Genomic DNA, 11,965 nt, shown 5'->3' on the forward strand with positions numbered 1-11,965 from the left:
AGGACTGCAGTGTGATTCATCTAAGCGTAAACTATTGACCTTATAGATTTCCTGAATCTTTTAAGTTAGCTTAATTTTTTTTTCACTGTACTAAATTCTGAAAAAAATCGTCGTTAAATGACATATATTCCTTTCCTTCAGACTTATTGGGTTAAATGGGTTAAATGGCTCTGAGCACTATGGGACTTAACTTCTGAGGTCATCAGTCCTCTAGAACTTAGAACTACTTAAACCCAACTAACTTAAAGACATCACACACATCCATGCCCGAGGCAGGATTCGAACCTGGGACCGTAGCGGTCACGCGGTTCCAGACTGTAGCGCCAACAACCGCTCGGCCACCCCGGCCGGCTGAGATTTATTATTTGCAGAGGTGTTATACCGGAAATTTGATAAAACAGAAATTGGTTTCATGTTCAAAACAGATAAGTCTTTAGTTCCAAACACTGTATTTACTCTGAAACTAGTAACTATGCTTTGAAGAGTGAAACGCCACCGAATTCAAATGGCTCTGAGCACTATGGGACCTAACATCTTAGTTCATTAGTCCCCTAGAACTTAGAACTACTTAAACCTAACTAACCTAAGGACATCACACACATCCATGCCCGAGGCAGGATTCGAACCTGCGACCGTAGCAGTCCCGCGGTTCCGGACTGCGGCGCCAGAACCGCACGGCCACCGCAGCCGGCGCCACCGAATTGATCTCATTTAGAACCATGAATCTAGCGCCAAAAATCACTATGAATCCATTTGAAAAAGGGGTTGATATCGACAGGTGAGCAGTGTGTACGTTAGTAGCGATACCTGCTGCTCATTGCACAGCTATAGGTTCACCAGCATCCCGCCAGGGGCAGGACAGGCACTCTGCCGCACGGATTTAGCCACACAAATGTTCTATCCTAAGGATTCGTTTGTTGCTGTTCCGCGTGGTAACTAGGACTGTTCACCATGGATGGAGGTTCGGTTCGTCATGTTATGGATAAAGATCCTACGATACTCAAAAATTATTGTTTCTCACTTCTTTTGTGATCCCGAGTTTGCGTCTTCACAGTCGACATGGTTCTCATTTTTCTTGCTTCCTTGTGTGGATACCTAGCTGCCAGTATTTCCTATACATTCAAGGACCGGCTTATGAAGAAACAATGAGCTCCTTTTCTCACATGGCTAAATGCAGTGACAATTAATTCGTAAACGGCACAACATAAAGAATTTTTTCTTAACAGTTATTTCTCAGTGTAGCCTATTCCGAAACACCATTAAAAGATTTTCAGACTGTTTCTGACCACCCTGTTCATCTACACTGGGCAGTAATGGTCCTCCAGCACTCTGTTAGTGTACATCGGAAGTTCATTTTAAAAGCTTTTCTAGAAATTCTTTAACCCAGTCAAACAGTCTGCAGGCTTTTGTGGCCGTTGTTACTGAAGTTAAAATATTCTAGGCTGTTAGACAGCATCATATTTCTTCTAAACGGTAGACGCTCCGACCCCTCTGCTGGGATCATCTTCAGGATCTTGTTGTGTCCACTATAGATTAAGTGTACATTCAGTGCTCAATCTATTGTGGACACAACAAAATCCTGAAGACGGTTCCAGCAGAGTGGTAGAAACGTTGATCGCTTAGAAGAAATATGAAGCGGTCTAACAACGCAGAATACTTTAACTTCACTGGTTCGATATTATCTAAGATACGACTTCGTTCATTAGGTGACAGTACATCTCAGCTACTACGACTACACCGGAGTGGTACTCACCAGGCAAGGGCGCGGGCGCGGCGACCCTGGCGGGCGCGGGAGGCGGTGGTGCGCCGTCGGAGCGGGAGACGACGGCGTTGAAGCCGGCGCCGGGCGCGGCCGAGTACTGCACGGTGCGGACGGCGCCGTCCGGCTCGACGACGCTGTAGCTGCCCTGCACGGCGTCGCCGCTGCGGCTCTCCTGCTGCTGCTTGGCGTCGCCCGTCAGCGCGTCGCTCACGCTGTAGCTGAAGCTGTACTGCGGGTTCGGGTCGTAGTCTGCGTCAGCCCTGGCCGACGCCAGCGCTCCTGTCGGCAATGGGTGCCGTTACGCCAGACTACTCACTGCGCTTGCCGGTCGTACATTAGACTTGTTGTTACTGCCGCAGTGCCCGCTGATCAGTAGGCCACAAAAATAACTATTATGTAGCTATGGTGTCTGTTCTTTCGCATATGCATGTCCGAAAGAATAAATACCTCACCTTATAATATCAGCGCCTGACAGCGTAAGAATTTCTCAACGCAATTGCACAATAATGTCCGACCTCTCGAGGGAGTTTAGTAGGATTGCGAGAGAAGAGGAATAATGGAAAGAGACACTATGCTGTAGTGTGCGCCATATGGAAATTTGGATCAGACGGGAGACGTCCTCAGACAGACGAAACGGTGGAAGGGACCCCTCACGTAAAGTAAGAAATCAAAACTCGAATCCGTGTCTGGCACAAATCTTCATCTTTCACCCTTAAGTTTTTTAATGCCACAAAGCAGCAAAAGTCGGAAATTTTTGTCATCAAGTACAAATAAGTAATAATTATTACAAGGAAGGAGGAAGATGAGACCGAGACGTATCTTCCTATAATTGTGCACTTTGTACACCGTCTGACGAAAGTAGTGATGCAGTCAAAAAGGGAGGAGGAAACATATTGCTACTGCATGGGTTGAGAGGGCATGTGATGTTATTTCAGTCATTATAGAATCGAACGTAGTTTGAAAATAACTTGGCAGTATGAGGCCCGCTCATTAGTATTTACCGTGTCTGTCATCTTGATGCACGTTCTGATTCGCAGGTGAAGGCTTTCATAAAGCCGTTGTAAGCGCTCCCGAGGCGAAACCATAATTACAGGAGCTGACTAAATAAACTTTTTGAAAGAGAAGGCGAGCAGGACTGCATTACAAATTTCTTTCGAAAAATCAAAATTCATAACGAACATTAAAAAAGCTCGTAAAATTCCCACGCACAAGATATGTTACTACAAGCCGAGTGGCTAAAAATGAGTGATGGGGAAATAATTCACCCAAACGCTCTAGATAAACAAGATAAAAAAATAGATCCCATAAAAATGTAAATGGCTTATCGATTAACGAAGGATACTTATAATGTAAAACACTCTCAGTAAAGACAAATATAGAATACTAAACAACAAGAACAACACTCACTTTATGAAGTGGAACGTTTAATCCTCAGAAAAAAAAGGGAGAACCAGTAGAAGCGCAGAAAAAGGAAAGGAAGATATTTCAGTAAATCTCATTCACTCGGGAAAATGAAACTATCATTTTATGGTCATTTTGTTCGAAGAAACTGGGAAAGAATGACTAAAAAAATATTCGACCATTTCGACAAAAACCCAAGAACAGAAATGAACTGATCCAGGTATATCAAACAGGGAGTAGCAAAAAATTAGTTACGAAAGAAGAAATTCTAGACACGCCAACTTTCCTAAAAAAAGTTATGGAGTTTGGGGGTTTGCCCGGAAAGTTCAGTTACCATATCAGTGTGTAGACAGGCGAGAGAGGAAAGGAACCAGTGAAAGAAGACAAAAATCATACGAAGTTACTTCACGTACTCAATAGATGCAATAGATGACCGAAATCGAAATAAAAGAAAGAAGACGAAGTGAACTGCAAAAGTAAACGCTACTTAATTCGAATGTTGTGTCGGACTTGGGAAAAGAAACTCAATATATTTGAAATATATTAATTAAGGTTTCCTTCGGGCCCGCATCTCGTGGTCGTGCGGTAGCGTTCTCGCTTCCCGGGTTCGATTCCCGGCGGGGTCAGGGATTTTCTCTGCCTCGTGATGGCTGGGTGTTGTGTGATGTCCTTAGGTTAGTTAGGTTTAAATAGTTCTAAGTTCTAGGGGACTGATGACCATAGATGTTAAGTCCCATAGTGCTCCGAGCCATTTGAACCATTTGTTTCCTTCGGAGTTGGATATAATATTTTCATTACTGACTAGTTTCGACATTCTCGACAGTTCTCGACCCATTACCTCCGTTTCTAATGTTTTACTGTTCACAATAGGGGCCCCATTCATTTATCAATGTCCTATCAGTCACAAAACACAAACCACAGTGAAAATCCGATGAAGCTTTGCGCAGATGTGTTGGACAATGCCTCTAGTATGTTAGTCGATCGCATCACTTCACTCTTTTCAGTTCTGAGAGCACACTGAGCGCGTAAGAATGCCTAGAAACAGTGCCTCCCACCAAGTATGACGCCTGATGAATTATTTCGCCTGGCTTCAAGCAGCCCATATAACGTGACTGTCATGCATTTCCTTCTTCATGACGAATCTCGACAGCACGCTGCAGAGGTAACGAAGACGCTCCTGCGGCGTTTTCGATGGGAAGTGTTTGATCACCCACCTCACAGCACGGACTTGGCTCTCTTTGATTTTCATCTCCAACCTCATGAACGGCTGGCTACGAAGACGCCGGTACAAACAACAAGTAGCATAGACAATTTGCGGATAGCACAGGCGGCTACCTTCTACGACGAGGATAATGGAAAGTTGAACTACGGTAAGACAAATGACGGCACTGTGACTGTGCAGTAGGTTAGCTGGAAGATGTTGCTATCCGTTGCAGATAAAACATGTCGATTTTCACTGTGGTTTCCATTTTATGACACATATGCACTGACATCAGATTAATATAAGAAATATTATTTGATTGTATAACGATTATTTTGGTAGACTAAAAATTCGATAGGCATCTTTAGTTGTTTATACTCGTAAATAAAAATTTTGTGTGTAATCAAACAAAGATGCCTATCAAACTTCGAATGTACCAAGACAATCTTAATACGGTTAAATAGCAACTGTTATATTCATCTGATATGTAAACGTATGTATTACTTTCAGTGAAACATTAATCAATAAATTACAAAAAAAACTTCGTTGTATGAATTGTGGAGCTTGCAGGCGAGTGCTGCTGCCTTACCTGGAAGCGCCGGGGTCGTGTGGACAGCGGGAGCCGCCGAGTAGGAGACGGCCGGGGAGCCGAGGAAGCCCGCGCTGGCCACGCCCACAGCCGCACACACGCACAGCAGCGCCGCCTGTGGGAAACACAGCTTCTATCACTATGTGAACAACGCACAGCTCTCACTCGTCACTGTCGTCTATACGTGGTGTTTCGAGTCCAGCACAAGCGCTGTCTGCGACGTTGTGGGCGCACAAGCACCCCCCATAGGCTCCAATCACTGCATGACCCTGCGGCACATTAGCCAGACAGTGCCTCAGGCGGCGCACCGGTTTTAGTCGAGAATAAACTAGATTGTTTAGGAGCACCCCTGGAAAGAAGTCCGGGGAAGTCGTTACTTCATTTTTTTTTAATGAAATCTGTATTCTTGTCTACCAAGGAAATGTTTTGATCTACTGAGTTGTAACCATAGTCGTAAGACGTGACTTACAGATTTAATCTCTTCTAAGCATTAAATACAGTGTTTCTGATTCAAGTACCGATCTACTAGTGAATTTAGCTGTTTCACTATATCATACACAATATTGAACAAATAGAGGCTCATTCAGGAAAAAAGTCAAATGTTCTGATTAAGCTTCTGCTTCCCTGAATCCTCCAGTGTCGCAGTCCAGAAAGGTGCGCAAGCGAACCACTGTGAATTTTAGATAACATAATTTTAGATAACAGGATAGAAATATTGATCGGTTGATGATTCGACAATAAGATGTTAGCATGCCCCTATTCAGCAACATCTTTATTCTGCTACAAATCTTCATTACTGCCGTGCGATCCGACACGAATTATTATTCATTCGCGGAAATAATCTCTTCTTTATAAACTTCAGTTTCATTAGATGCTTGGAGAAATTCGTTCACTTTTTACAGGTCAAAACAGTTCGCCGGATGGGAACCTGCACGTAGGCTTTCGCTAGCATTGTAGTACTATCTCCACTGTCGTTGCTCGCTTAGCAGATCGTCAGAGAGAGCTTCCTATGGGGGTTTCCCGATTCCTCTAAAACTGCACAGACGCTTCTTCACAACACTGCAAGGAAGGCATAATCGATCTGGCGAGGAATTAGCATCCCTTACAGTGAAAGTGATGTATGTGAGATCGAAGCCTTTACCTTTGACAGATTGGTTTTGCAATCGATTCATTTACAATAACAAAAAATTGAACTTTGTCACCTCCATTTGATGGACAGAGTGCTACCCAAGCACTCCTACGTGACCATATTATCGTGGTAGAGGGTCGGAGTGTTTCGAAAGGTGCAAATGGTTCAAATGGCTCTGAGCACTATGGGACTCAACTTCGGAGGACATCAGTCCCCTAGAACTTAGAACTACTTGAACCTAACTAACCTAAGGACATCACACACATGCATGCCCGAGGCAGGATTCGAACCTGCGACCGTAGCGGTCTCGCGGTTCCAGACTGTAGCGCCTAGAACCGCACGGCCATTGCGGCCGGCATTTAGAAAGGAATGTACAAGGGCAACTCAGACGGTTATGCATCTTATTTCTTTCTCCAACATTAAGTTGATAACGTATTAATCGCGAATTCTGCGCTCTCCGAAAACCTCCTACTTCAGTAACAGAGTCGACCATCGAGAGATGCCGGCACTGTAATTGTTTATAAACTGGCCGACATTGCCTTATGTTCAACACACCATTCAGCCGTTTAATTTCTTTCTGCATTAAACCCAGTCGTAATCATAAAGCCTCAAAAAAGTATGTGGAGATGCTACGGTGGACGTGAGCAACTTTACACTATGGGTTCATCGCTGTACGGAAGATGAAGGGCAACGACTTCATAGACTTTATACAGCATCTTAACATGTTGACCGAACCACCCACCACTGCAGCATCAGTCTTCCATCTGTTCGTCCCACTCAAAGAAGCTCATTGGGAGCATTACTTGTAATATGCAGTGATCTTGAAAAATTGTCTGTGTCAGTCGCTGAGTAAGCAGGATCACAATTTTAATCGGAGAGGTATACAAGGTGGAATAAATCTGTGCACAGAGATCGTAATAATACTGAAAAATAACAAATTTATCGTGAATGCTGTAGGTGTTACCCTATGTATATGACATTTGCTCTTCTTGTAAAATAAGATTAAAAATCAGAAGGCATTAGTCACTGACTGATCTTTGCATATCAAGCCTGTGCTAAGTTATGGCTTTCAGTCAGTCTGCCTTGGGGCTTAGAACATACTCACAGAGGAAAACAAAATTACGTATCCTATCCAGCACACAAGTTCAATTTGACACACACATATACACACACACACACACACACACATATATATATATATATATATATATATATATATATATATATATATATATATATATATGCAACGCATTTAACTCTAATGAAAAAGTAGAATTCGTTCTGTTAAGATCTGAACTACTCGACTACTCGACAAGCGCATCTACACAGGTTCTGTGAGCTAATAACCGAGCTGTACACAGTGAAATAGCAATTACGATCAACTGCTTTGCCGTATAACACGAACACGTTTTCCATACTCAGAATATTTTAATCTGTGATAAAGGTAACTACACTTTCGAAAATAACCCTAACTACAGAAAAAAATCGCTACCTCCCTGATACTTCGATTCGAAATGAGAATGTTATCTGTGCGTATCCACATGCGATGCTGATACTTAATATTTTGAAAACAGCTCACAGTCTGCATAGCTTGATACGTTACACGCGAAGGGAAAGTATACTAGTGTCAAACCAGTAGTGTCCATCACATTGTTTGAATATTTGTGAGCAATATTGCGAAGAGACATGATGCGGAATTTGTAATAGTGTATGCGTACGGAAAGCTTCAACTTGAGCGTAGGGTTCTGGCAAATTAGTGTGCATATGTAAGGGAAATTGCTTTAAGACGCTAGTACAGCAATTCTAGATCATTAGTGTTTGACCACCCCATCATTTACGTGTGAAAGCAGATGTGGCATTCGTATATCAGTATTGACAACACATTGATACAGATCATAGGGAAGTGTAACTGAAGTATTTGGGTAAGATAAATAGGCCTCCCTGGAAGAAAGAGGAAGTTTTTCACGGAATCCTGTTGGGTAATTTTAGGACACAGACATTCGAGGAAGAGTGTGGAACAATTGTATTACTTGCGTCGTATATCTTGCGGAGGGATTATTAGAATACGAAACTACAAAGACGGCCGTTTTCCCTTGCTCTATAAGTATGTTAAATAGGAAAGAGAAATTGCTAATACTGAAACGAAATACCCACCGCTGTGTACTTTGCAGCAGCTTGTGGAGAATGTGTTCAGATGAAGGTTTACAGACTAGAGATGACCCAGTGTAAAGGAACGATACAATTGCCAAGGGCTGACTGAAACTTGCCACGCGATATTTCATTTGAAAAGTAAACTCTCAGTTTCTATGACCGACTTTGTACACACATAAAAATAAAGATGATCCTTTCTCCCCTTGTTTCATACGAAAATGTAGTTGGACAGAAAGTGGTTAGTATTAGCTCGAAGTAATTTCCACCATGCATTGAACAACGACTACAAAATTATTTGCAGGGAGATCCAAAAAGCTGTGCATAACTAAAGGAGCTAATGCAGGAGATGAGATACACTAGCATGGAACTAGGAACTTATGTTTTTGGAAGTAATCCTGACCCAGTGAGAGCTATTGGACGTAAGGAAGAACGATATTCGATTCATTTGCGCCTTAAGTTCAGCGCAGACAACGTAAAGTTCACTCAACAATGTTGTTCAAAATAGTGACCACAACATTCAGTTCAGACATAATATCTACCGACTGCACGAAGCATGGCACGAACCTCATCAAACGCTGCGTATCTATAAGTGTTCTTCGTAGGGAACTGGTGTCACGTACACGAGGCTTTCGATATGTTCCCCCAAAAGTAGTTGTACGCACACAGAAGCATTATATTAGCTTCGCTGAACTTGTGGCGCGTGTACATTCATCGTCCTTGTTGTCACTGACGTTCTAAAGCTTTCACTGGCTCATGATTACTTTCAATACCGTAAGTCGCACTTTGAAAGTTATCATACTCGTATTTCGATTTCTCTACAAGTTCCTTTAATTTCTGGGCAACATTTTGAATTACTCTGTATACAGATCTATGTGTAAATATACTTATCGACACCTTACAGGTTTTATAAGAAAACATTCTGAATTTTTAATCTCTGAATTATGCCATGTTACTCTTTTAAGCAGTTATGCAGCAGAATATCACTCAACCGCGTCTATCAAGGAGCAGTTAACAACGTTCCGTACTGGCCAATGGTGAGAAAACTAATGTGTCGCGCCGTTGTTGAAGGAATGGAATCGTAGTTCGCATTAGGTCATTTAGGCGAGCAGCTGAATACGTAAATGTTCGCATGGAGATCCTAACAGGACTTCTGGCTCCTCCATCACCTCCACCCGACTCCATGTTTTAAGCCCTTGAGCAAAAGGCTCCAAGTACTATAAGCTGAGGACTTATTTGGTTAAAGAAGCATCTCCGCTGACATGGACTAAAAGTCGGAAATAACATCATGTAAACCTTTCAGTACGAGGGTTATGACGACAAAAAACGACATACACATGTCTTAGAATCCTCTGAAAAAAAAGACAAGATCTGATGGATATACCGACCACATTTTTAATTTGGTAGCTCTGATGTCGCCGGAGGTATCGGTCACTAAAGGCTTAGGTTTACACAGGAATTTGATGAGTTTCTAAGCCAGAAATTTCGTTTGTGGCGCATAACACATTTTTATGAACGTTCTACTCCAGCCAAGGAGACCCCGCTTACTTACGTACGTGTGAAGCACGCAACTTGGAGAAAAGATATCTGAAATATGTACAGCTAATCACTTTTCACAACTGTACACTTATGCACACTCAAAATAGAATGATAACAGTTACCTAACAATTGAAAGAAAAACAGCCCTCGGTCACTATTTTTAACGAATTAACAGGGTTTCAATACTGCTGGGAACGTCTTCCTCAGAATTTAAATCAAAGAATGTTCTATAACATGGTCACAGAATTATGAATAAAAACGTATGATACTGAATATAAGTACGGAATCATCGTGAAAGACTGGCAGTACTTATATGTCATTTATAAAATAATAAATATGCCAAAAGGGCATTAGTCAGAAAGATATTCAAGATAAAAAAAGCTGTGATGGCGAGCCACTAAGGGCTGCTCGTTACTTGAGCGGTGCAGGTTGCAAACGGACAAAATTTTACAGTTACCTAATGTTTCTAGAGAGAAGTCTTCATTTCATAACTGTGGTGACTGCAGTTCAGATTTAGTGAAGAGGAAGATATCCCCTGTACCTTGGCTTTGATCCACAGCACCGTACGGCAGTGAACCAGAGGTTACGGAAAAACCCGAAAAGAAGATAATATAGCGATTTAAATGTGATGCTATAGGAGGATGTTGAAAACTAGCTGCACTGATAAGGAATGAAGAGGTTCTCCTCAGAATCGGTGGAGAAGGATCATTCGGAAAACGAACTGGGTTACAGAACATGTGTTATGACATCAAGGAATACATTCTATGGTACTATCGGAAGCTGTAGTGAGTAAAAACTATAGGGGATAGCAGATATTGGAGTACATCCGACAAATAATTTAGGATGTAGGGTGTAAGTGCTACTCTTGGCGCAAAATAGGAATCCGTGGTAGCCCACGAACATCCAGTCAGTAGACTAATGACTAAAAAAAACTTCGGATAAAAAGTGCAAACTTATGCAATTCCCCTAAATCTACATTAAAAGAGTAAATACCATACAGCATCTTTCGATATCATAATATTTGCTTATAAGAACCTGCTCAGTCGGAGTGATAGAGTTCAAGTTACCAAGGTGATAAAAAGTGACGTAACCAAGTGTAAGCAGGTGCCTATTTCTCTATGGCTGCTGTGAGATGTGCTGTATTCTACCCTAAAGGCTCTGATATCGAAAACTTATCGCTGAGATCCTACAACAGCGCCTCGCTCACCTGAGAAGCCATGATGCGAGTTCTCTTCAGTTGACCGAGATGGGACTGATAGCTACAGACGATACGCTCGGCGTTTATATAGTGCACCAGAGGCGCTCTGCCCCTCCCACGCGACTGACCAGTGCCACATGTGACCCGAGAGCGGCCGCTCTGGAGCACAGTCTCGCCTTGAGAAATACGCGGAATGACGAAACCCACCAGTCCAGTTTCTGGCAGTGGCATCCGACGCACCTCCAAATCTTCTTTCCCAAGCTGGCCACTGCGCGGTGTTGCGACTTTATATCATTGCCTTCTCATTTATCTTTAATTATGATACAAGACGGAAACTTAATGATTATAGAGAATGTCATGCCTGCCTCATTTATTGAGAACTTTTTGACAACAAGCCAACATTTACAAACGATAAACCAGTGAAAGACGAAACTTTGCGTCTCGGGCATGGATGTGTGTGATGTCGTTAGGTTAGTTACGTTTAAGTAGTTCTAAGTTCTAGGCGACTGATGATATCAGAAGTTAAGTCGCATAGTGCTCAGAGCCATTTGAACCATTTTTGAACGAAACTTTGCGACAAGCCACATGCTGATGTTTGAAATAAATCGTTAATGGTTTAAGACTGGCTGATTGAAGGTAGAGTTAGTCATTTTTCGAAGATTTCATGGTCCCCTTCGAATGTTAATATTCTTTATTTTCAAAAAGACAGTACTGCGTTTTCAGCTTTTAGTCTTTTCAAGTAGAAGACCATAATAATTTTGTACATTAGCGCATGTCACAATTTTAGAACATCAGACATGTACAGAAGCATGTAATAGCTAAAGACCAAAATTCCAACATTAAATCTTAAGAAAAAATAACTATACCGTAAACACGGAATAATTTTTCAACTTCCAAGATCGCTTACATCATTTATTCATACAGATTACAGGTTTCGGCTGTTCTGTGTTTGCATCTTCGAATCTATGTTTACATAATTACACAATCTTCTACTTCAG

At 42.1% G+C, this 11,965-nt stretch overlaps 1 protein-coding gene across 1 annotated transcript in view; it reads right to left on the minus strand.

Moving 5' to 3' along the window:
• LOC124803352 (cuticle protein 21-like) overlaps positions 1–10,988 on the minus strand; it is a 132,195-nt gene extending 121,207 nt beyond the window's left edge. Inside the window, exons 1-3 of the mRNA XM_047264538.1 lie at positions 10,977–10,988; positions 4,954–5,068; positions 1,754–2,041 (exon numbers count right to left, since the gene is read on the minus strand). Of these exons, the coding sequence (XP_047120494.1) occupies positions 1,754–2,041; positions 4,954–5,068; positions 10,977–10,988 (415 nt within the window). The remainder of the gene's footprint in view (positions 1–1,753; positions 2,042–4,953; positions 5,069–10,976) is intronic.
• Between the last annotated feature and the right edge of the window lie 977 nt (positions 10,989–11,965).

This window comes from Schistocerca piceifrons, chromosome 6 (assembly GCF_021461385.2).
Source record: "Schistocerca piceifrons isolate TAMUIC-IGC-003096 chromosome 6, iqSchPice1.1, whole genome shotgun sequence".
Classification (NCBI taxonomy): Eukaryota; Metazoa; Arthropoda; class Insecta; order Orthoptera; family Acrididae; genus Schistocerca; species Schistocerca piceifrons.